We start from the raw sequence: 25,125 nt of genomic DNA, 5'->3' as shown, positions 1-25,125 counted from the left end.
CTAGCATTGAAAAGGAATGGGATTAAAAGCAAAAAGAAGCATTTAATGAATTGTTGTTGTTTTGACACTAAGTCATGTCCAACTCTTTTGTGACCCCCATGGACTATAGCCTACCAGGCTCCTCTGTCCAGGGGATTTCCCAGGCAAGGATACTGGAATGGGTTGCCATTTCCTTCTCCAGGAGATCTTCCTGACCCAGGGATCGAACCCACGTCTCCTGCACTGGCAGGCAGATTCTTTACTGCTGAGCCACCAGGGAAGCCCCATTTAATGAATTTATTTGGTTGATTTTCCATTGAATTGGCCATTCAGTTATCATCAGATTTAAGGTCATTATATCAGTCAGCAATGACCTTAAATTTCATGTAGCTCTTGGCTAAAGTTTTACTTTGCTTTTGTTGTTTTAGTTTTATTTTGGAATAATCTTAGCTTTACAAAAAGTTGCAAAGATAGTATATAGAGTGTTCCTGTATACCTCTTGCTCAGGCTAAAGGCTATTTTTTTGTTGCTTTATTTCGATCTTCAAATTGTTAGAAATTTTATATGCATTTAAATGCTTCTAGATTTTATTTTTTCAGTTTTTAATATTTTAAATTATTTTTTTCTATTTTGGAGCATATTTTGGTACTATAATACAGAACTATGCAAAATAAATGTTTTGTGATTTTTAGAGGAAATTTGAATACTGTCATTCTCTAAGCATAAGTAATACATTTTCCATAATAATCTTGATTATATATTTTTTACCTACTGTAATTCTGTATTGTACTTTATAATACTTTAAAATGGCTGAAAGTTATTTATTAAAAGTACTGCTTAAATGTTGTTTTCCATTTGTGCAAAATTATTTTCTAAACAGAAATCTTTCATGTAATACATGGCAATTTTTTTAAGGGACTGGACAGACACTTGTGAGAGAAACAGGTTGTATTTCAGTTCTATCACAGTTGTTCAAGTAAGTAAATATATGTTTCTTCTTATTAATTATTCATAGCTTAATACCTTAACACATATGTATTAATTACTTTCTTTACTCTTTAACCTAATAGGACTGTTCTTTCAAAATATGAGTTGAATTTGTCAGATGAAAGTGCTTTTCAGAGTTATCAGTTGTGGTCTTCAGTGTGTAGTACTCTGTGTGTCTGTGTCAACAATCCTCAAAATGGTAATTATCTCAAATATTTAAATACAAAAAAAGACTAAAAACAAATAAAAAGCTGATATTTTCCAAGTATACTAAAATATGATTGCCTTTATCCCTTTCAGATGAAAATCAAATGCTTTGCTGCTCACTTTTTATGCATGCTAATGACTGGCTGATAAATTGCATGAAAGCTGAGATAATTCGCCCTATTTGCTCATTTATTGGACTCACTCTTGCAAATAACAGTAAGTATTCATTATTCTCCAGGCTTTATTTGAAGAACTATATTTCAAAGCATAACCTGTTGAATTAATTAATGAATTCCAAGTAAATTGGGTCGTTTTGGATGCATTTTACTATTGTATAAGTTAAAATCTTATACATAGAAAAACATAGCAAAACTATAAAAACCCACATAGAGTGTTCTCTGAAAAAATTAGAAATTAATAAAAATAAAACATCTAGAAAAGTTCCTAATATCTAGAAATTAAGCAACAAAATACTAAAAACCCACATCAAAACAAAAACACAAACCTATGAGTCAAAAAAAATTACAAAGGAAATTAGAAATGTTTTTAACTTAATGATGATGAAAACACAATATTTTTGACGGAAAGGCTTGCATAGGAAAGAAAAAAGGTCCCAAATCAATTATATTAGTTTCCACCTAAGAAACTAAATAATAAAACAAGTTAAAGTCAATGTAAGCATAACAAAGGGAATAATAAAGAGAACATTAGCAATCAATGAAATATAAAAAGAACAGAATAGAGAAATAAATTAAACCAAAAACTAGATCTTTGAAAAGATCAGTAAAATGGATCCTTTACCCAGACTAATCACAAAATAGAGAGAAGGCCCAAATTATGAGGAATATAGCTTTATGCCACTAAATTAGATAACTGAAGTGAACTGGACAAATTCTTTGAAAGACAAGCTACAAAAGCTCACTCAAGAAGAAATATATAACCTGAGTATTCAGTATCTAACACAGAAATTGAATTTGTAGTTTAAAACCTTAACACAGGAAATTCTAGGTCATAAAGGCTTCACTGGTAAATTCTACCAAACATTTAAGGAAAAAGAGTTCTACATAAATTATTTCAAGAAGTAGAAGTAGAAAAAATACTTCCCAACAAACTTTTAAGGCCAGCGTTATTTCCATACTAAAGCTTGAAAAAAGCATTACAAGAAAACTATAGGCCAATATCCTATATATATATAGATGTAAACACCCGTAACAAAATATTGACAAATCAATCCAGCAAAATATAGAAAGGATAATGTATTCTGATTAGGTGACATTCATTTTAGGAATGCAAGGTTGGTTTAACATTAGGAAATTCACAATATTCATAGACTAGAAAAGAAAATATGATCTTCAAAAATGTAGGAAAAGCTTTTCATGTAATTTAACATACATTCATGACAAAAGATTGTCATGTTCCTAGGTGAGCTAGGAACAGAAGGGAACTTTCTCATTCATGACAGAAGATTGTCTGTTCCTAGGTGAGCTAGGAACAGAAGGGAACTTTCTCAATGTGATAAAGGGCCTCTACAAAATATTATAGCTAATACACTTAAATGGTGAAGGACTTAATGCTTTTCCCCTAAGATTGGAAAGAAGACAAGGATGGCCACTGTCTTTATTTAATTGGACATCCAAGTCAGTGCAATAAGGCAAAAAAATGAAAAAAAAGGCATAGAGATTGAAAAGAAAGAAGAAAATATAGTACTTATTCATAGGTGACCTGATTGTATAAGAATCTACAAAAAGCTACAAAACTAATAAGTGATTTTAGCAAAGTTGCAGGATACAAGGTCATATGGAAACAATTAGGAACTTAAAGTGACTATCATTTATGATAATATAAAAAACTCAAAATACTTAGGGATATATTTAGTGAAATATGTGGAATATATATATGCTGAAAACTATAAAACATTGCTGAGATTAAAAAAAGTTAAAACTTAATGGGAGAGATATCATACTCATGGATTATAAGATTCAATTATGTCATAATGTCACTTCTCAAATTCATCTCTAGATTCATAGCATTCCCTATCAAAATCTCAGCAGGCTTTTCTATAGAAATTGACAAGTTGATTCTAAAATTTACATGGAAATGCAAAGGGGCTAGGGTAGTAAAATTTATTTGAAAAAGGACAAAATTGTAGAATTAATGTTTCTTGATTTCAATATGTACTGTACAGTAATCAACAGTGTAGTACTGGTGTTAAGTGTAGGTATAGATCAATGGAACAAAATAGAGAGCCTAAAAATAGACACACACACACACACACACACACACACACATATGGTTGATTTTCTACAAAGATGCCATGGTAACTCTGTGTTGGAAAATGTAGTATTTTAAATAAATGATGCTGGTAAAAGTATTTACCTATCTGTGAAATATGAATATCAACCCTTACCTTACACAGTATGAAGTGAAGTGAAGTGTTAGTTGCTCAATCGTGTTTGATTCTTTGCAACTCAATTGACTGTAGCTCGCCAGGCTCCTCTGTCCATAGAATTCTCCAGGCAAGGATGCTGGAGTGGGTTGCCATTCCCTTCTCCAGGGAATCTTCTCAATTTGGGGATTGAACCTTCCCGCATTGCAGGCAGATTCTTTACCATCTGAGCCACCAGGGAAGTTGGTATACAAAATTAACACAATCTACAAAAATTAACTTTAAATGATCTATATACCTCAATATAAGAAATAAACTATAAAACGTCTAGACAAAAACAGGAACAAATCTTTATGATTTGGGAGTAGATACACATTTCTTGGGACACAAAAACATGAGCCACCAAAGAAAAAATTATCATTTGGAGTTCACTGAAATCGAAATGTTTTATTTTTCAAAAGTTCCTGTTAAGGTGAAAAGGCAAGCCATCGACTGGGAGAAAATATTTGCGAAATGTACATCTCATAAAGAACTTGTGCCCAGGAAAACCCCAAGGAGATATCACTATACACTCACTAGCATGACTAAAAGTAAAAAGGCTAGTGACATTAAATATTGAGGTTGTGGAACAACTAGAACTTTCTCACACATTGCTGGTGGTATATCTATATTCAGATATTTAAAGCAAATAGTTGTCTTTCACATGCTCACATGCAAAGGAACATATCTCTATATAATTTCAAAAATTGAAACCTATTTCCATGATGCTTTGACATTTCCTCTTTCTTTAAATACCAATTTAAATGAATGATACATAGAGGAACATATTACTCTCAGTGGATTGGTATGAAATAGATTAGAGGCATCATCAACTCAATAGACATGAGTTGGAGCAAACTCTGGGAGATAGTGAAGGACAGGGAAGCATGGCATGCTGCAGTCTCTGGGGTCGCAAAGAGTTGGACACGACTTAGTGACTGAACAACAATTTTAAATACTCTGTACAAGTGTAGACTAGGATGTTCTGCTTATAAGTCTGATTTTTCATTACATAGAATATAATTGAAAGTACTTTTTAGTAAAACCTATTTTGGAGTCCCTGTAATACTGAAAATGTCTGAATGAATGAATGAATGAAAGTTGGTCAATCATGTCCGACTCTTTGCCACCAGTCGTGTCTGACTCTTTGCAGGATTATAGTGTACCAGGCTTCTCTGTCCATGGAATTTTCCAGGCAAGAATACTGGAGTGGGTTGCCATTTCCTTTTCCAGGGGATCTTGCTGACTCAGGGATAGAACCGGGGTCTCCCACACTGCAGGCAGATTCTTTACTATCTAAGCCACAGGGAAATTGGAGAAACTGAAAATGTTTACATAGCCTTAAATAACATTTCCTAACAGTCTGTTCCCAGATATAGAAATTTTTGAACATGATTTTTTTTAGATTAAGAGCTTTGTGTTTTATTAAACAATTTTAATATAAAAAGTACTTTTTGTGTTTAAATCATCCTGGCTCAATTTGTGGTTCTAGGGTAGACCGGAAAGAAGGTTTATCACAGAATTATAATCATTAGCCCATATATCCATTGATTATATGTCCCCTGCTTGGATAGGGGCTATAGAGACTATTGAATGCATAGACCCATGGGGTACTTACCCATCAGAATCATTTTCAACAGGGGAACAAAAGACTGAAGGCTTTTAAAAAATGTATCTGTCATTGAATCTTTGCTTGGAATAGTTGTTATGACTCTCAGTAATATGTTATACTTTTATGCTCTAAGAAGTAAAAGAATTAGGCTTACTTAAATAAGATGGATGAAATATGTGGGGTTTTTTTGAAACAGTTAAATTACTTTGTTTTTTGTTGATTTAGCCAATCTGAGGAATGAGTTATTTTGGAATTCAGAAAATAGGCAGCTTGCTGGTTGTAATACCAAGCTAAATAAATGAATCTATAGCTCTTGTAGGACTTGAGTTTAATATCATTCTTGCAAAATTTACCAGTTCTTGATCAATGAAATGAGATGTCTAACATACAAGAAAGAAGTACTATACTATACATATGGTTGTACTATGTTGAAATGAGTTTCTTGTATAAGTAAATAGAATCAGTCTTGTGATTATGTACATGCATAGGTAAGGATTAGATTTTTCATTCTTTAATTTTGGGATTTTTAGTAAGTATTTTTAAAAGTCAAGTTAATGTTATATTTAGTACAAGTTAATTTAATGAAACCATATACTTGTCTTATTTGAAGTATTAATAGTTCTGCTACTTTTTTCCTTAAGCTTATGTTCAGAAATACTTTATATCTGTGGGTGGACTGGATGTATTGTCTCAAGTTCTTGTGCAACTGGAATCTGATTCACACAAGACTCCTTTCAGTGCTAAACTTGCAGTGGTGGTGACAAAGACAGTGGATGCATGCATCGCTGATAATCGTGAGTGAAAATGCTTAGTAATTTTTCCACAGTTGCATTTTGTTTGAATTTGGCATGGTGAGTGTTGAAATGGTATTGAACACAAACATGGATTGGACTTCTAGTTTCTCATAAGGGGGAGAGAAACTTAGAAATTATCTAGTCCGACTCCTTATTTTCTCATGGAGGTTATGACGTCCTTAAGGATTCAAATCTAGGTCTTCTGATTTCAGATTTGATGATAGAATCAAGAGAAGAGTCTGTCAGTCTTAAATCTTTGTTTCACTTACAAAGCAGCATTAAATGAAAAAGATTAGAAATCAAGGGACATTTTGGAGACATAGGGAATGGAAAGTCCGATTTATAGATTTTAAAAAATGAGATAAAGAATTAAGGTATGCCTCTATCCAGTAAGTATGAGAGGAACTTATCCTACCACAACTAGTGAGTGGCTGAACCAGACTAAAACTTATGGCTATAGATTTTAAAAAATGATGTAAAGAATTAAGGTATGCCTCTATCTGTTAAGTATGAGTTGGACTCATCCTACCATAACAACTGAGTGGCTGAACTAGACTAGAACTCATAGCTGCTTCTCACATGTACAAATACTGAAGAATGATAGTCCACAAATTTTGTAATAAGCAGTTCTTGAAATTCATAAATAACTGAAAAAAATGGTAGATCATTTTTTAAAAATTCAGTTATGTGCTAGGCTCTATGTAAGCTCTAGAGATAAAAAAATCATTACGACATAGTCCTCTGAGGAATTCACAACCTTTTTGTTGCTATCAGGACTATTGGATTCTGAACTCTGTTTTTAAAAACTGCAAAAAAAAAACCAACAACAACCCATGAGAAGTGTAACTTCTTGAATTTTTCACATCTCAGTATAGATTCAAGTATGCTTCACTGCATCATTAACATCAATAGAACCACGACCAGCTAGTAGTGTATTTCAATGACAGGCAGGAATTGATTACATAGGAAGGTCTATACTGTCAGTCTAGATAAGACAAGGTATGTAAGATGAGAGTAAGCAGCTTTTAGGGAACGTAGTATTATTACTTCATATTCACAGCACTATACAGGACAACTTAGGAGAAAGCATCCTTCAAAAAATTTGCTTTAGTATAATGTCTTTAGTATGGGAAGAGGAATTAATGAGGGCTTTATAAGCCTCCATCTTATTATAATGCATCTGTTTATAGTCATACATATATATTACATGTTATATGAGATGTGAATTTTAGATACTATGTAGATATATAATATCATTCTCCCAGGATAAGATCTGAAAAATAGTATATGTAATATCTGGAAAATATGTATAGGTAGGGATAAGCTGTAAGTTTGTACTTGTTCTTTTTTTTCCCCTTTTTAAGCTACTTTTGGTGTTGTATTATCCAAGTACCACATTGTTTCAAAACTTCTGGCATTGCTGCTTCTTGACAATCTGGATTCAGGAGAAAAATTTAGTGTCATACTTACTCTTGGTCATTGTACAGAGGATTGTGGTAAGTACTGGATTTATTTAGCATGTTAATTAAAACAGTAGAGTGGAAATACACTGTTATTTCCTCCCCAACTTAAAAGTACTGTTGCCTTTCTCCTAGTCCCCCAGCCAGTCATTCATTGCTCCTCATCCTTCTTCATCCATGGTATTCAGTCAGTCACTAAGACCTGTGGTTCTATGAATACATCTGTTTATCCTTCCTTATCATTTTCTACTCAATTCCAGTGCTACTTTCCCAACTTAAGCCCTTAGCCCCTCAACATCTTTCATCAGGGTTTTTGCAAGAGAGTCCTCCTTGTGTCCTCTTCCTTCTGTCTCCGTTTTTTCATTCTATTCCTCACATTGCTGCACAGATATGATCCTGTTCTCCCTTGTTGAAAATCTTCAAAAAGTTCTATCTTTCTTTCTCTATTTATCATTCTCTCCTATTTTTTCTCTTCCCCTTTCATTTTTTCCCTCTCTAGTTTCCTGCCATTTCACTTGCCTCCTTTCCAACCTTCTTCACTTTTCTCTCTCTCCTCCTCCCACGTTTCCATTTCCCTTTCTTTGTGCTTTCTTGCTTCTTCTGCTCTCTCCCCTCATTTTCCATTCTCTCCATTCATTTATTTCTCTATACTTTCTCTTCACCTGTATATAATTTAGGGTTTACTATGCCTTTAAACGGAGAAAGCAATGGCACCCCATTCCAGTACTCTTGGCTGAAAAATCCCATGGATGGAAGAGCCTGGTGGGCTGCAGTCCATGGGGTCGTGAAGAGTTGGACACGACTGAGCAACTTCACTTTCACTTTTCACTTTCATGCATTGGAGAAGGAAATGGCAACCCACTCCAGTGTTCTTGCCGGGAGAATCCCAGGGACTGGGGAGCCTGGTGGGCTGCCGTCTATGGGGTCACACAGAGTCAGACATGACTGAAGCGACTTAGCAGCATACCTTTAAAATTATTAATTTTTATTTTTTAATTGCGGTATAATTGGCAACTAAACCTTTTTTTAAACCAAGTGAGGACAGTTCATTTACTCTTATGAGATATGACACTACTCTGTGGCTGTATTTCACAGATTATCACTTATGAGACGTAGGTATCTTATGTAAGTAGATTATTTTCTAAATTGAAAATACTTTTGAAACTTTGTTTTTCTGTATTTTTAAATTTGAACTATGTTGATAATTATCACAAGAAAGAATTATGACCTCATGCATATAGTTTAAGATAAAATAACTCTCAGAATTCCATGATGGTCCAGTGGTTAGGACTTGGCACTTTCACTATCAGTTTGATCTCTGCTTGGGGAACCAAGATCTCGTAAGCCCCATGGCACACCCAAAGAAAGATGAAATAACTATTTTCTACTTTAATTTTTGATGTGTTTTCCAGAGGAAAATCAGTATGACTTTTTTAAAAACAATGGCCTTCCACTCATGATACAAGCCTTAACTGAATCTCAGAGTGAGGAACTAAACAAAGCTGCCACTTTTGTGCTTCACAACTGCAAAAAAATTAGTAAGTTTACTATTACTTAAAAAAATGCCTACCAAAGTTTTTGAAAGAGAATTTACATCTGCTTTTTAGCTCCCAGCCTCCTCTTACATTTGAAAAGTAGATTATATAATTTTGACATGACAGCTAGAGTATTACAGCATATAAAAAAACTTCTGTGGAAGGGAGCAACAGTATAGATAATTCACTTATTTAATGCACTGTGGACAGATTTAGTTGTAGGACTTAAATCTGAGGGCTACAGGTGACTTAGGATTAAATCATAATATAAAGTACTTTCATTTATTTATTTAAAAAATATTTGAGTGCCTCTTATTTGCCAGGCACTGTGCTAGGCTTTAGGGAGACAGTGATAAGGTACAGCAGTCTATGTGCTCATAGAACAGTTTAACTGGAGAAATAGGAAGTAGATGAATATATTATTATAAATTAATGCAAAGGTTAAGATTGGATGGAGCACAGATCTTAACCTGTAATAAAAGACAGTGACCTAGACTTGGAGCAGAACAGGCTTTGGGAGGAAGTGATTTTTCACCTGAGATCTGAATGTAGAGTTAATTAGGTGAAAAGAAGGGAGTTTGTCTTGGTCCAGTGTCTCAAGCATAAGCAACAGTGAGGCACAAAGGTCCTGTGAGACGAGACAACCTGGAGCATCCAAGAATTGATGGCTGGAGCATAGCGGAAATAGCCCTGAAAAGGAGTTTGGTCTTTTGAAAGGAAAATTGCAGCCACAATACGTAAAAGAATTTAAAATTATAGGAAGGAACCTATAATCCACAGTTGTGGAAACTGTGTTAAAAAAATACTTTAAAACCAGTATGCATAAACTTGAGCATGTTTATATGCCTGGTATAACATGTTTTCATGCTATTTTTTCCCTATAATTCTGAAAAGTAAAGTCTATTTTATGACTCTTCGGGTCCTCAACTTCTGCCAAGCACTTTCTTTCCACTTAGTTTCGTTACCAATTAGGCAGTTAAGATGGTTTGGATGTGCAAAATTTAGAGAAGGGGTTGTGGGGTATGAGTTTGTCCTTATTTCAAGTGTTCAAATAGCATTTCTAGTAATGGATAAACTCACTATTTTTTTTTCCATATTTCAAAGCTGAGAAGTTATCTCTAAGCCTAGGAGAATATTCTTTTGATAAAAATGAAGAGCATTTAAAGGACATAAATATGAAAGAGAAGAATCTTGAAGATTATTGGAAGAAAGCAAAGGAAATTTTACACAGAATAGAAGAACTTGAAACAGAAGGAAATGAGGTTGGCTTTTTTGTTTCAAATAATACAGAACTTTTTTCAAAATTTTTTTAATAATAGAAGTTGGAGGGTAAAATATTTTTCTTACAAATTTAATTTTTATTTTTATGGTTTTAAATTTAAAATTCAATAGTAATACTTGAGGAATCATCCTTGAACACAGAAAAAAAATATTTTTAAAAAGTGAAAATGAAGGACTTCCCTGGTGGTCCAGTGGTTAAGAGTCTGCCTTCCAATACAGTGCATGCAGGTTCAATTCCTGGTCAGGGAATTAAGATCCCACATTCCACGCGGGCATTAAGCCTGGCCTTCACGACTAGAGAGCCTTCTTGCTGCAGACGGCAGAGCCCAGGCACTCCAGAACCTTGGTCTCTACAACTACAGAGAAGCCTAGGTGCCACAACTGTAGAGCAGCTTAAAATAAATATTTTAAAAAGTGGAAATAATGACTGAAAAAATAAGAGACATGGAGGATAGAGTCATGAGATCTATCATTTATATAGTAAGGGTTTGAGAAAGAGAAAGAATGGAGAAGTAATAGTTGACCCTTGAACAACAGGTGTTTGAACTGCTTGAATCTATTCATACATGACTTATTTTGACTTTATTTTTGTGTAAACTGTGAGATATATGTTCCCATCTGACTATCCAATGTCCCCTTTCTCCCTAATGTAAACTTCATCTTTTATAATGTATATTCTATTGACAATCATAAACTTTTTATATATTATTTAAAGGGAGTGTAATTTGGATTATAAAACAAATGATTATTTTGAAATTATTTACTTATTTTTACATTATAGGAAAATATAAAAGGAGAGAATTATAAGAATAATGTTTCATCTGTGAACATAAATATTCAAGATACACTGAAACACCTCCATGCAGATAGCAGCGGTGGTGTTCCCAAAGCAGAGGATAAAGATAAAAGCCAGGCTAGAAAGCTACATGGTTCTAAGTCCCATAAAGTCATGTCTAAAGCATGTACAAATGATGATCAAGTGAAGATGGTATTACGGAGTGCAAATCCAGTTAATGCTTGTTATAGGGAGAGTGGGCAAAATAAGACTTTATGTACAGCCAATTCAAGCTGCAAACAAAACCTATGTGAAGAAACAACTTCTGAAAAAAAGAACTTTGTTTCTCAGTCAAGGTATAATTTAATAATTGTTTCTAACTTTTATTTACTTATTCAGCATTTGTGTGTGTGTGTGCCTGTAGTACAATGTGCTATACTCTTTAAGCACTGGGATACAGAAATGATAAAACATGGTTTTGGGGAGGAACCTAATGTAGGAAGTTTTGGGAAAGGGGTTTGGATGGGACAGTCTTGGCCAATTCATCTAGGGTCTGGCATGTCATGCGCAAGATTTTCTGTTTTAACTTACAAGGTATAAGGAGCCATTGACAATTTAAAATCAAATGGCACAGTCAGATTTGAATTTTAGAAGGGATACTCAGAAAACTTAAACTGAATGTCTATAGCTGAAATAACGATGCACATATTGATACTCAATCAGCAATTTGGCAAAAGCCAGTTTGTAAGTTTAATTTGATAAATGGGGTTAAGGTGTGAATAAGATCTGGTTTAGGCTCACCTTTTCATTTGTTCCCTGTACCTCCTCTCCTGTACATGTTCTTTCTCCCTCACGGGTAGCCTATGGGGCTGGACCTGGAATCATAGGCTTTCTTCCAAGAACCTATCTTGCGTTCTGCTCTTCTGATAGTTACTGGACTATGAGGGAGACTGAAGAGGATGCTGCTATGTTTTGGGAGGTTGTAGGGTAAACCAAGTGTTAGAAAGATGGATTATATCATCACATTCCCTTTTTCCTTTTCCAAACCATTCTTCATGTAATTTTAACTTGATTTCTTAGGGATGTAGAATTGGGAATTAGTGAAATATGCTCTTGCGCCAGCCTTCTTGCCCTCTGGCCCACTGAATTTGTTATTTCCTCTTTTTTGCTTTTCTTCTTTCCTATTTTCCTTTTTTTTCCCCCCATGTTTCTGCTGACATCGGTATTATTGCCCTTTGGAGTCTTGTTTAACTCCACTTTTTTTTTTTTTTAATTGAAGTAGAGTTGATGTTACAGTTACAATGTTTCAGCTGTACAACAGTGATTCACTTACTATTCTTTTTCAGATTCTTTTCCATTATACATTACTCCAAGATATTGAATCTAGTTTCCCATTCTATACTGTAGGTCCTTATTATCTATTTATATATAATAATTAACTCCACTTTTAGAAACAAGGTTGTATGTAACTGCTGCATTCCATACTTTGGCAGAATTTGGTGAGTTTTGGTAGATCCTGGTGCCAGCTCCTTCTGTCTGCCAAACTCTGCTTATATAGAAACATTTGTTCACACACCAGTGTTTACTTATAGTAATCTTGTGTCTGTTTTCTTTTAGAGACCATATTTTTAAACACCCAACTCCTGTTGCCCAAAACACAAAGCAACACTTACCAGTAACAGGTATGACTAAAAATGTTTCTTCTTTGATTGTTGAACATATTCAAGTGATATAGCTAAAAATGTACATTGGTATATCTTCTCTCTGACATATAAGCCATGCCTCTACCTCTCTTTCTAAACTAAGTGCTTCAGTCACCTTTTGTTAATATCCAGAACCTTTCTGTTTATCCACTAGGATGACGGATGTGTAGTCCTGGGCTACAGTTTATAAAAATTTTCAGAATTAATAAATCTTGTAAATGTCACATACTTTTTACTAATCAAAAATACCTTGCATTTTGCATTTTTTTCTCCAGATCCATTTACATTATGTTCAGATATAATAAATAAAGAAGTCATCAGTTTTCTAGAAACAGACAGTTGTTCCAAAATGTTGAGGTATAGATGCTCAGGTAAGTATTTTTTTAATTGTAATTGTTTCATAATTAAAGTTTATATGACATAAGTTAACTAGAATTTGTAATAGTTCTACCAGTGTGATTTAAACTTCATTCCCTTTGGAGAAATAACAATCATGGGTGTCATAAAAAATGCAAATTAATACCTTTTATCTACAGTAGCCTGTGTTCCCAATATTTGTTCATATGCGTCAACACAGCTAATAGTTTTTAAAAATTACCTTATAATTCTCTTTTTGTCACCATCTATAAGTTTAGCTTTACTGAGTAAGGTAAACATTTTTTGTATTTTCAGAGAGTCAATAAATAGGTATATATTCTGGATTATGTTCTGAAAATCATAGACATTAACTGTCTATTATATTTATAGTAAATTTATAAGTTTTTCTAGTGTTCCATGTCCCATTATTTCTTTTTTCTTCGGGGTCCTCAGTGCCTACTCCATCCTTTCTTCTTCATATCCAAGCATTTGCTCTTTGTTTACTATTATTGTCACACTCTGCCCTTTGGAGAAAATTGAGGCTATTCCACATTAGGCTCAAAATACTACTGTTCTTCTGTTTTCCACCAGTCGTGTCCAACTCTTTGCAGGATTATAGCCTGCCAGGCTCCTCAGTCCATGGAATTTCCTACACAAGAATACTGGAGTGGGGTGCCATTTCCTCCTCTAGGGGATCTTCCTGACCAGGGATCGAGCCTGTGTCTCTGTCTCCTGCATTGGCAGGCAGATTCTTTACTACTGAGCCATCTGTTATTCCTTGATCTTTCTCCTCCTGCCAGATTTCTGCAGGTATTTCCCCCACTAAATAATCTACAGCACTTACTCAACTCTGCTGCAACATATACTTTTTGGTATCATCTCTCATTTTACCAATGATTTCAAATCTGTATCTCCACACTTCACTTGTACCTTGGGTTATAGCCACATTCTGCCATTTCCACCTGTATCCAGGACATACTCACTTTAATATCTTGTTATTTCAAGTTTAATATATTCAAAACACAACAACTTTCTCCCTCTTAAACTGCCCTCCCTCCAGCGTCTTCATTTTTGTTAATATTGCCACTATTCTTCTGGCCCCCCAAATTTCAAACATTGAGTCATCTATAACTATCTTTTCTCCTTACACCCCCTATTTCTAGTCTATCAGATTTGGTTCTTTCTTTCTTTCCCACACAGGCCTCTTTTCCTTCATGCCTCAATTACTCCAGCAACTCTGCAGCAGTCTTTCAGTCTCAAGTCTCACCAACCCCCAAGTCATGCATAGTGCTATTAACTTCTCTTCCTCGTGTGCTTTTTATCATGTTACCAGGGTAAAGAACCCTCAGTGCTCCTCTGTAACTCACCAAATCAAACTCTCTGCCTGGCTTTCAAAATTGTGTGGAATTTTGTTCTTGTTCCACTTGTAAAATTTTACTGTACATCTGTTCTACCCAAAATGTGCCATGCTTATTCCAGACTCTGCCATTCGATCTATCACAATTGAGCATTGTCCTAAACATCTCTTTTACCCTGCTGCTGCTGCGTTGCTTCAGTCATGTCCAACTCTGTGTGACCCTATAGACGGCAGCCCACCAGGCTCCTCCGTCCATGGGATTTTCCAGGCAAGAGTACTGGAGTGGGGTGCCATTGCCTTCTCCAATGCATGAAAGTGAAAAGTCAAAGTGAAGTCGCTCAGTCGTGTCCGGCTCTTAGCGACTCCATGGACTGCAGCCTACCAGGCTCCTCCGTCCATGGGATTTTCCAGGCAAGAGTACTGGAGTGGGGTGCCATTGCCTTCTCCGTCTTTTACCCTAATAGCTCATTATTCATCAATTTTACCTCAGAAATCTCTGCCTTCTCCCAGCAAATGTTGTATTTCAGAATCCCCACATTTGTTTTCTGGACTATTTGAGTTATCCCTCAACTGATTCTCTTACTTTTCAGCTGAACTTTCTGTTAGACAAATTACATCATATCCCTGCTTGATAAATATCCCTCAGTTCTCCCATTGACTTGAAGATAGCTAAAAATCCTTAGGATGGTTCTCAAGACTCTTATTGATTGGCCCCTGGCAACCCTTACCAGCCTCAACTTTTCTCCCACACTTCTCATACCTATACTCTAGCCACACATGACACCTATGATTGTCTGAACACACTACACTTTCTCACTCTTCTGTGCTTTTGAAAATGTTCTTTGTATTTAAAATGTCTTCATCCCTGCCAACTTTTTGTCTGGCTAACTTTTCCTTTAGGTGACAGGCAAATAGAGTACCTTATAATGTATGGATGTGGCTAACATTACCTGAAGCTACTGATCAATGTTAAAATTTAAAAAAAGATAGTCAGACTTTATGTGTCTGTTAATATGATGCAGTTAGAAGTCCACAGTACTACCTGAGAGGAATTCTACTAAAAACAAGTTAATCTGAATCTGATCAGTCATCTAGATCTACTTAACAGTTTCTTGGGCACACAGGAACATTTTAAAGGATACAACTAGGATGTAATCAGCAAAACCCTAACTTTGGGAACCTGCACATTACAAATGACCTGGTGTCTCCAACAGGCAAATGACAAAGAGGAAGAGAGGAGAATTGATAGATTAAAAGAAACTCAAGAGACGTATCAGCTGAATGTAATGGTCAACCTTGTTTGAATCATGATTCAAATAAACCGACCATAAAAAGAAAGTTTTAAAATGATGGGGAAATTGAGCATTGACTGGATATTAGATTACATTAAGCATAATTTTCTTAGGTGTGATAGTGGTTTTGCTGTTTAAAAAAATAAGACAAAATAAGTACTTTTTAAAGAGTTCTTATCTGTTGAGAATGCATATGAAATAATACTCAAATGCAACTTCCAGGCTTCATAATCCAGTGTGTACAGGAAGGCAGAGCTGAGTAGGTAGAGAAAGATAAAATATGATTGGTCATGAGTTAAGAATAGTTGAAGCTAGATGATGGAAACATGGTGGTTCATTATTCTTTTCCATTCATTCTCATGTATTTGAAGTGTTCCATAATATTAAAAAAAAAAAAAAAAAAAAAGATGACTGAGCCTAAGGGTCACATCTTTTGGATATCTTCCCTGACAGTGACTCCTGCTCAGAATTAGACCAAGCTAGACTCTCCTTTCCTATATCACCATAAGTGTTTACACCTCTGTGGCAACACTTGTATTTGTTGTCTTTACTTTTTCATATGATGTGGCTTTAAGTTTCTCGATGTATTTATAATTAACTTCCTGATTTCACTTGTTACTATCATAAAGATATTTGCTTTCATAAATTTGTTATTAAATATTTTATAACATCTATGCATCATTTTAATTTGTTTTCTTTTAGGTTGCATAGCAGTAGGAAAATCCCTGAATAGTCGAAATTTTAGCAAGCTCTTGCACTGTTGCCCATACCAATGTGATCGTCACAAAGTCATTGTGGAAGCTGAAGACAGATATAAAAGTGAACTAAGGAAATCACTTATCTGTAACAAAAGTAATTAATTCAGCAGTTTAAAAACTGTAATTATGACTGTACCTTCTGAACTATGATCTAGAACGTTAAGTATATTAAAAGCTAAAGGGTACAAAAAGTGTTGAAAAGAAAATCTGTCTCTGAGCAACCATAATTTAAAATGTTCCCAGGGAGTAGATTTAGTCTCTGGTGGTTTAAAAATTCTTCCTAATCCACCTAAGGAGTCCCATTAGAAGGGGGAAAAAGGAAATATCATACTAATGGAATTGTGATACTACTCAGATTAATACTTTAAGTAGGCTAAATGTTTTCGTATTTTTCAGAAATTCTGCTGACCCCACGTAGAAGACGTCAACTCAGTAGTGAATCTACTACCCCTGGAAGAATAAGTGAATATACTTAATTTTTAAATAAATATAAATTTCATATATTCCTGAAATAGAACAGCTCAATGACTGTTCTCAGTCACATCATTAATGGCTTCTAAATAATAACCCTTGGCTCTGATAAGAGTCATATTTCCTGAGAAAAGAGGTTTCGCTCCTCCCTTCCTCATGCCACTCGCTCATCTCTTGCTTTCTAGCTGGGGAAGGAGCAAGAAAAACTTAACATTTATTAAGAACCCATTATGTATTAGGTGTTTTATAGACATTATTTCCTTTATTTCATAAAATAAAATTGTAAGATAAGGTATTACTTTATTTCCACTTTACTTTCTTTTCTTTTAGGTTGCATAGCAATAGGAAAATCCCTGAATAGCCAAACTTTGCCAGTGAGCAAATGGCAGGACTTAGATTCAAATGCCAGTTTGTCTTTCTTCAGAACCCCCAGTTCATTCCTCTGTATCACATTTCTATTTTAGCACTTCAGATAATCAAAATTGAAAAGACAAATAGTATAAAGCTTAGATCCCTGCTTAAAAATTAATATACTTCTCAAACTATGAGTTAATTTATAGTTTTTTTTTAAACTACAGGGTTAACAGTTCAGGTTTATCACCATTTCAAATTTATCATGAGACTTAAAGAACATTACCATTTTCTTCTGTTCATATGGAATTAGTACCTGCAGAATAAGAGTAAGCAATTGAGTACATTACTTGTCAAAGTAACCTAGAAATTAATAGCCATTAGTAACTATAGAGTCATTCTGTTATTTATTGTGAAGAGGTCTGGACTTGATCCATCCAGGAAACATTTTGCCACTCACTTTTGTTTGGCCATTTTCACTGCCAAAACCTTGAAAGAAATTTCAAATTTACTTTTTATAACTGGGTCTTTTTCAAGATTAAAATTTCTGCATATAAATTAAAATTAAGTGCAATACCAGTATAGGGTAGCCCACTTTTTGAAGTAATATTTTCTGTAGAAACTGTTAGAAAATACATATTTTTCCATAGAAATGTTGCAGTTGGAAATCTTGTCTTTGACAAGGAATTGGCATCAAATTAACAATAGAATTTCTTCAGCAGCATGTCTTAAAAGCAAATATAAAACAACTGAAAATATTTGATAATCATTTTTCATAGTAAAGTCATTTGCAGAACCTCATGAAATATACATAATTATTCCTATATATTGATTATACAAAGGGATCCTAAATACTGTTAGAATCATTTTCAACTCATAAACACCTACATCTTTTTTGTAGGTTAGAACTGCTTAGTTAAAATCAAATAATAAGTTGGCCTGCTTTTTTTCAAATTTAGGCATCTGGAGGATTAGATTGGTCTTATATCTCTTATGGGGCTTCCCAGGTGGCACTAGTGGTAAAGAACCTGCCTGCGAAGGCAGGAGACGTGGGTCAGGAAGATCCCCTGGAGGAGGGCATGGCAACCCACTCCAGTAATCTTGCTTGGAGAATCCCATGGACAAAGGAACCTGGAAGACTATAGTCCATGGGATCACAAAAAGTGGGACATGTCTGAAGCGACTTAGTATGCATGCATATCTCTTTTACAAGTAGGCCAGGAATATTTGATGTACTGTTTTCCCCCTCTTAATAAATATCCCTTTCATACTAGAGACATTCATTTGGTTATAGGTTACACTCAAATTTGAGACTGTTCTTTTGAGAAGGGACCATTGCAGCATCTAAGTATTTAAAAGAGTCTTGGGGACAAGGCTTTTTTAGGATGGATTGAAAAATAAGTCTAAAACTGAGGCTTCTTGCCTACTTTACCCTGCTATTTTCTTCCCCCTGTTTTCTTCTAATGCCCAATCAGTATAAAAAAGAGCACTAAAGAAGCCACAGAAGGGAGCCTTGTGATGTAGAGAGCTGTTTCCCCTTGTAGGCTGCCCACTACTCTGCTGCAGAAACCTTTGAGGAGTTGAGCACAGATGTTAAGTTAGAAGTCATTGAAATGGCAACTGCAGTAGAAAAGTGGGGATGGGCTCTACATGAACACCCCAAGACCCAATATCCTGAATGATATAATAACCCATCTGGTTCTGATTATAATGAGTTTTGAGATCATTTAGCAAGTCAAATTGAAATCATCTAGTTCTTGGAGAACTACAGTTTTCCAGTAGACCCAAAAGTAAGAAGTAACTTCATTGATGAGTTTTTTAAAAATTTATATATATATATTAATTTTATATTTAAAATATATTAAATATATATGATTTTATTTTTGGTTGCTCTTTGTCTTCGTTGCTGCGTGCAGGCACCCTCGAGTTGTGCGGAGAGCAGGGGCTACTCTCCATCGCAATGCATGGGCTTCTCATTGAGGTGGCTTCTCTTGTGGAACACAGAGTCTAGGCACACAGGCGTCAGTGGTTGCAGCACACAAGCTCAGCAGTTGTGGCACACTGGCTTAGTTACTCTGAGGCATGTGGAATCTACCCGGACCACAGATCGAACCCGTGTCCCCTGCACTGGCAGGTGGATTCCTATCCACTGTACCACCAGGGAAGTCCCAGTGATAAGTTTTAAAACACTTTTTACCAGTAGTAACTTTTTTTTTCTTTCAACAAATATTTATTGATCACCTCCCGTGTGTCTGACACAATTTTAGGCACAGGGGACATAATGGTGAGTGAAACAGACAAAAATCCCAGTCTTCATGAATCTGACATTCTAAGCAATACCATTTGATAATAATTAGACATTGTTTCATTGATTTCTTGGCCTTCTGCTGCTAAGATTTTTCTCTTCTGATTTAAGAGATCTGAACTGTGGCTTCTATCTTAGGAGAGATGGACTAACAGTCCTGACCTGCAAAGGCAAGATTTTCTAAGGTTGTCCCAGCAGTTATTCCAGGTCCTACTAGAGTGAATAGCAGCCTTATTTGGAAATACAAAAACTCCTCCTCATCAGCATTAACAATGAATTAAAAGCCTTAAAGGAAGAGTATTTCCTGGTAATCATGACTAGAAAATATTTGTTTACGGATACCAACTGTGTATTCTTTCTGTTGTAGAAATTACCCCTAAAAACCAGATAAAACTTCCTCCTTGTGCAGCCTGGTTGGTTTTCTTTCTTTTTTTTTTTTTTTTAGTTTTAATCAAGCTGAGCCCTCATATAGGTAAAGAACATGTTCTTTAAGTCAAATTTCAAAAGAGACCCTTAATCCTTTAAAAATATTAATCAAGCATGATAATTAAAGTAACAAGTGTTGATATTCTTTTCTATGAAGTTATGGAGCCCTTTGGGAAGACTGTAGCTGTAAGACAGGTAAGTGGTTCACTGTCTTCACAGAAATGTTGAAAGAGTTAACAACCAAATGTTTATAAAATTTTGTGTTTCTTGATTATCGTAAGATTAAGTTACAATTATTGCAGGATCACAGTGATAGCATCTAGGTTGATAGTAGGTGCTCAGAGTTTGTTTGTTTGTTTGTTTTCATTTGAAGTGGATTTCCATATGATGAGTAGCCCAGGCATGAAGTTTTCTCACTGTGTAATCCATATCCTTAGAATAAGTTTTTATTTGATTCTCAAGATCTCTTTTTTTAGCAAGTACTAATATATTCTACAATTCTCATTAATTACAGAGAAAAGAAGAATTCGTAAAAACTTTACCAAAGAAGAAATAAATTACCTTTTCAATGGAGTTAAGAAAATGGGAAATCACTGGAATTTAATTTTGTGGTCTTTCCCCTTTCAACAAGGACGGAAGGCTGTGGACCTTGCTCACAAATACCACAGGCTGACCAAATGCCCCAAGCATGTGGCTCCTTGATTGGAAGAAGACTTCCAATGTGTCTTCTTTTAGTTTGACACACTAAAAAAGTGTCAGTTTTTAGTTTGACACTTTGAAAAACAGTGTGTTAAAAATACAAAATTTAAAATATTTTTAGACACTCTCATGAGACAGGAAATGTGGCAATGGGGATACTGTTTTAATTATTTTTTGTGATGCTGTAGCTCATCAGACTATTAAAATAACTTACAGGACTTCCCTGGTGGTCCAGTGTCTAAGACTCCTTGCTCTCAATGCAGGGATCCTGGGTTCAGTTCCTGGTCAGGGAATTAGATCCCATAAGTTGCAACTAAAGATCCCCTGCAACTAAGACCCAGTGCAGCCAAATAAATAAATTTTTTTAAAATTATAAAACAAGTACATTTTCTTTTAAAAATTTTATTTTATTGTATTTTTGGCTGCGATAGTTGTGATGTGTGGGGTTCTCTCTAGTTCTGGTGTGAGAGCTCTCTAGTTGTAGCAGGCAGCCTTAGTTGCCCCATAGCATGTGGGATCTTAGTTCCCTGACCAGAGATCGAACCCATGTTCCATGCATTGGAAGGCAGATTCTTAACCACTGGACCATCAGAGAAGTCCCTAAAACAAATACATTTTCAATGTGTAGATTAGTAGGACAAAATTCCATATGAGGTAAAACATATGTTTAGGATTATGTTTTTTTCCCTTAAGCTCAACCTAGGTCAGAGAAAAAAAATTTTTGGCCTTTAAACATTATTTGAAATTATATACTATATGAGACACTGGATTTAGTATTTTTCAGTCAGTTCAGTTCAGTCGTTCAGTCGTGTCCGACTCTTCGCGACTCCATGAATCGCAGCACACCAGGCCTCCCTGTCCATCACCAACTCCTGGAGTTCACTCAGACTCACGTCCATCAAGTCAGTGATGCCATCCAGCCATCTCATCCTCTGTTGTCCCCTTCTCCTGCCCCCAATCCCTCCCAGCATCAGAGTCTTTTCCAATGAGTCAACTCTTTGCATGAGGTGGCCAAAGTACTGGAGTTTCAGCTTCAGCATCATTCCCTCCAAAGAAATCCCAGGGCTGATCTCCTTCAGAATGGACTGGTTGGATCTCCTTGCAGTCCAAGGGACTTTCAAGAGTCTTCTCCAACACCACAGTTCAAAAGCATCACTTCTTCGGCACTCAGCCGCCTTCACAGTCCAACTCTCACATCCATACATGACTACAGGAAAAACCATAGCCTTGACTAGACGAACGTTTGTTGGCAAAGTAATGTCTCTGCTTTTGAATATGCTATCTAGGTTGGTCATAACTTTGCTTCCAAGGAGTAAGCGTCTTTTAATTTCATGGCTGCAGTCACCAACTGCAGTGATTTTGGAGCCCCGCAAAATAAAGTCTGACACTGTTTCCACTGTTTCCCCATCTATTTCCCATGAAGTGATGGGACCAGATGCCATGATCTTCGTTTTCTGAATTTTTACCCAGTGAAAGTCCCTCCCTGGAACTTAGATAGTTTCCCAAGTTGTTCAAATCATGTTCCCACACACTAATGTGTCTCCTTCTAAAGGCAATTGTGCAATTGCCCAAATACTCCAAATTCTATTGTCAGGTTCACTTTTTGGTGCATGTTTATTTGCTTCTGCATTTTCAAAGTTTGAAACAATTTTTGATTGTTTGCTTTTAAGTTAGTTTTCTTCTAGTTGGAAACCAAACTATTAAATCTCAAAGTTCTATTTTTCTTACTTTTTTAATATTCCATTACACCAATACATTCCTCATTATACTTAAAATACTGTTACTGTGGCAAAGTGATCAAGTATCAAGGCCTGAAAGCTCAGTTGCACTTCTGTACATATTGGCTCACTGCTTGGTGTCATTCTTACAAATACTGAAGGGTATTTTCCTATAAGCATGTGTTCTTTGACCCTTTCAGATCATGAGTATGTCTACTTAGACAAAGCAGAATTTTTATTAATTTCTGTTCCACAATGAAAATTCCAGAGGGTCAATAAGCAGAAAAGTCTGTTTAAAATCCAAAATTTCCTTTAGGCCTAAGAATAATTTACAATTAGGAAAATTCTTTGCATCATTTAAAGTGTGAGTGAATTTAGTCCATTATCTGTCCGTATTTCCTAAGCTCTATGGAGATGATTTAAATGGTCTGCTGGGCTATTTTGATGTGTAATTCTCAAGATGTGTGAATGTTGTTTTAGGTCAATGGGGAAAACATTTTGTTGCCTCAACCTTGCTGGCAATAGTTTTTTTTTAATTGGAAATTATCTATGTACCAGAAGATCAAATAGTACTTAAAGAAGCATCCCCAAGAGTATGACACACTGTAACTTGGACAATATTTTGTATCAGTCACTGACACTTTATTTAAAATAACTTCCATTGCCTTCTGAAACCTTTAAATTTTATCCTAACCTTTGGGTAACTTGGTTAACATGAACTGCTTTTTTTCCCTCAAATGGAATATGATAGTAAATATACATCAAAAGGAAAGCCAAAGAATGATCACATAATTAGAGGACTGTTTGGTTTTAGGAACCCAAACCCGACCAGTTCCACAGGGAACAAAAAGTCAGACTCTTGGAGTTGGAGATTACCTCAGTTATAGCTCCTTGCCAGAGGCATGAACTAACTGCTATACAACAATCTGGACATTGGTGGCTGTCTTTTGTTTTGCCTATATGCTCAGAAACCTGGAATTCACTGTTTCACAGGGTGATAATTGATGGTCAGTTCTTGCTTATGCCAAAATGAAATATGCCTTTGTGGAGTACCTCCTGCAGAACCACAAAGTTGAATCTCTTTTCCACATACCAGCCCTTTAGAGAGTTAATGATAAATGTTCATCAATTTCCCCTCTACATCCTTTATCTTCCATGCTGCTGAATCTTAGCTACTTCCTGCTTCAGCCGAATAGTGTCATGTCCCCTTATGAACTTAGTCACTGACCACTGGGCACCTTTTTGTTTATAGACTGTCCCCCCCAAAATGTGGACTGACTGGCAGAGTATAGGGACCAGTTTTTTTGCTAGCCCAAAGGATTTACAAGAGCAAGTGAATGTGGACTCAATTCAGTGAGTCTTGTGTGCTCAGTCATGTTCAACTCTTTGCAGCCCCATAGACTATAGCCCACCAGGCTCCTCTGTCCATAGGATTTTCCCGGCAAGGATACTGGAGTGGGTTGCCATTTCTATCTCCAGATCTTTCTGACCCAGGGATCTTCCCGACCCAGGGATTGAACCTGTGTCTCTTGCCTCTCCTGCATTGACAGGTGGATTCTTTACTACTAGTGCCATCTGGGAAGCCCCAAAGGATTAATGGACCTTACCTAAGATGCTTCTTGGCATTCTACATGACCAACTCTCCAATTATAATTGATATAGTTAAGACATTTTTAAATTAATTCTTACCTTGTTCTTATTTTAACTCCACTACAAGACTTCAGTGTTTGTATGTGTTAATCAGTTGTGTCCAACTCTTTGTAATCCCATGGATTATAGCCTGCCAGGTTCCTCTGTCCATGGAATTCTCCAGGCAAGAATATTGGAATAGGTAGCTATTTCCTTCTCCAGGGAATCTTCGCAATCCAGGGATCAAACCTGGGTCTTCTGCATTGCAGGCAGATTATTTACCATCTGAGCCACCAGGGAAGCCCCCCTGTTGAGTTTTAGATTTATTCTGTACTCAGTTTGTCATCCAGTGTGTTAGGCCTCCCTTCCTGCTTCAGGTCATCCACAACTTCTATGAGTGTGTGGCTGCATTCTCATCCAAGTTGCGCATGGTATACCCTGAATTGCCTGGGCTAAGGCAGGAGATTGGAGCAGGCTCCTAGAAGCCTCCTCTGGGCCGGGCAGGGGGGCTTGCTCATCAGCCCCCTCTGGGCCTGGTCTTTAACAAGCCTGGATACCATCATCCAGCCTACATTTCACTTTCTTGTCTACGATATGCATTGGCAAATGTCCTGTTGAAATCTGAATTTGCTGTGTCTGCAGCATCCTCCTACTTGGTATTCCTGCAAAAAAAAAAAAAAGAACTAAATCTGGTGCTATCTTTTCCTTTTCCAACTGGTCACATTAGAGAATTTCACCTAGGGCTGATGAATTTCACTGGCCTGTAGTTTTCAACTCCGTCTTTTGTCCAGTGAAAATTCTGATACTACTTGCCTTATGATTTACAACACTTTCTCTGCTTTTCCTAGACTTCCAGAGGTACAATTCTCAGTAAGTTTTCACTCTTGTTTGAACCTTACATTAAGGTTGGCAGAGGATATGCCGATTTGTTGGATCCTTTAATTTTTGGCAGAGCCAGGATCAAAGTCCTACTCATCTGAAACCCACATACTCCTTGCTTTTCT

At 35.9% G+C, this 25,125-nt stretch overlaps 1 protein-coding gene across 6 annotated transcripts in view; it reads left to right on the top strand.

Moving 5' to 3' along the window:
• Positions 1 to 20,888, top strand: part of TERB1 (telomere repeat binding bouquet formation protein 1) — a 32,911-nt gene extending 12,023 nt beyond the window's left edge. For 3 of the 6 annotated variants that reach the window (XM_061387438.1, XM_061387437.1, XM_061387439.1), the window contains exons 6-19: positions 895 to 955; positions 1,050 to 1,165; positions 1,267 to 1,389; positions 5,852 to 6,004; positions 7,369 to 7,500; positions 8,877 to 9,002; positions 10,104 to 10,261; positions 11,062 to 11,411; positions 12,673 to 12,737; positions 13,034 to 13,129; positions 16,467 to 16,616; positions 16,919 to 16,984; positions 20,590 to 20,796; positions 20,835 to 20,888. In XM_061387438.1, the coding sequence (XP_061243422.1) occupies positions 895 to 955; positions 1,050 to 1,165; positions 1,267 to 1,389; positions 5,852 to 6,004; positions 7,369 to 7,500; positions 8,877 to 9,002; positions 10,104 to 10,261; positions 11,062 to 11,411; positions 12,673 to 12,737; positions 13,034 to 13,129; positions 16,467 to 16,616; positions 16,919 to 16,984; positions 20,590 to 20,777 (1,784 nt within the window). In that variant the 3' untranslated portion in view covers positions 20,778 to 20,796; positions 20,835 to 20,888. Of the gene's footprint in view, positions 1 to 894; positions 956 to 1,049; positions 1,166 to 1,266; positions 1,390 to 5,851; positions 6,005 to 7,368; positions 7,501 to 8,876; positions 9,003 to 10,103; positions 10,262 to 11,061; positions 11,412 to 12,672; positions 12,738 to 13,033; positions 13,130 to 16,466; positions 16,617 to 16,918; positions 16,985 to 20,232; positions 20,271 to 20,589; positions 20,797 to 20,834 lie in introns of those variants that run through there. The other 3 variants (XM_061387440.1, XM_061387441.1, XM_061387442.1) reach the window with 3 other exon arrangements.
• Positions 20,889 to 25,125: the final 4,237 nt, after the last annotated feature.

The sequence above is a fragment of the Bos javanicus genome, chromosome 18 (assembly GCF_032452875.1).
Source record: "Bos javanicus breed banteng chromosome 18, ARS-OSU_banteng_1.0, whole genome shotgun sequence".
NCBI classification, from domain to species: Eukaryota; Metazoa; Chordata; class Mammalia; order Artiodactyla; family Bovidae; genus Bos; species Bos javanicus.
The sequence above is the reverse complement of the archived record's forward strand: the minus strand, read 5'-3'. Positions and strand labels throughout refer to the sequence as shown.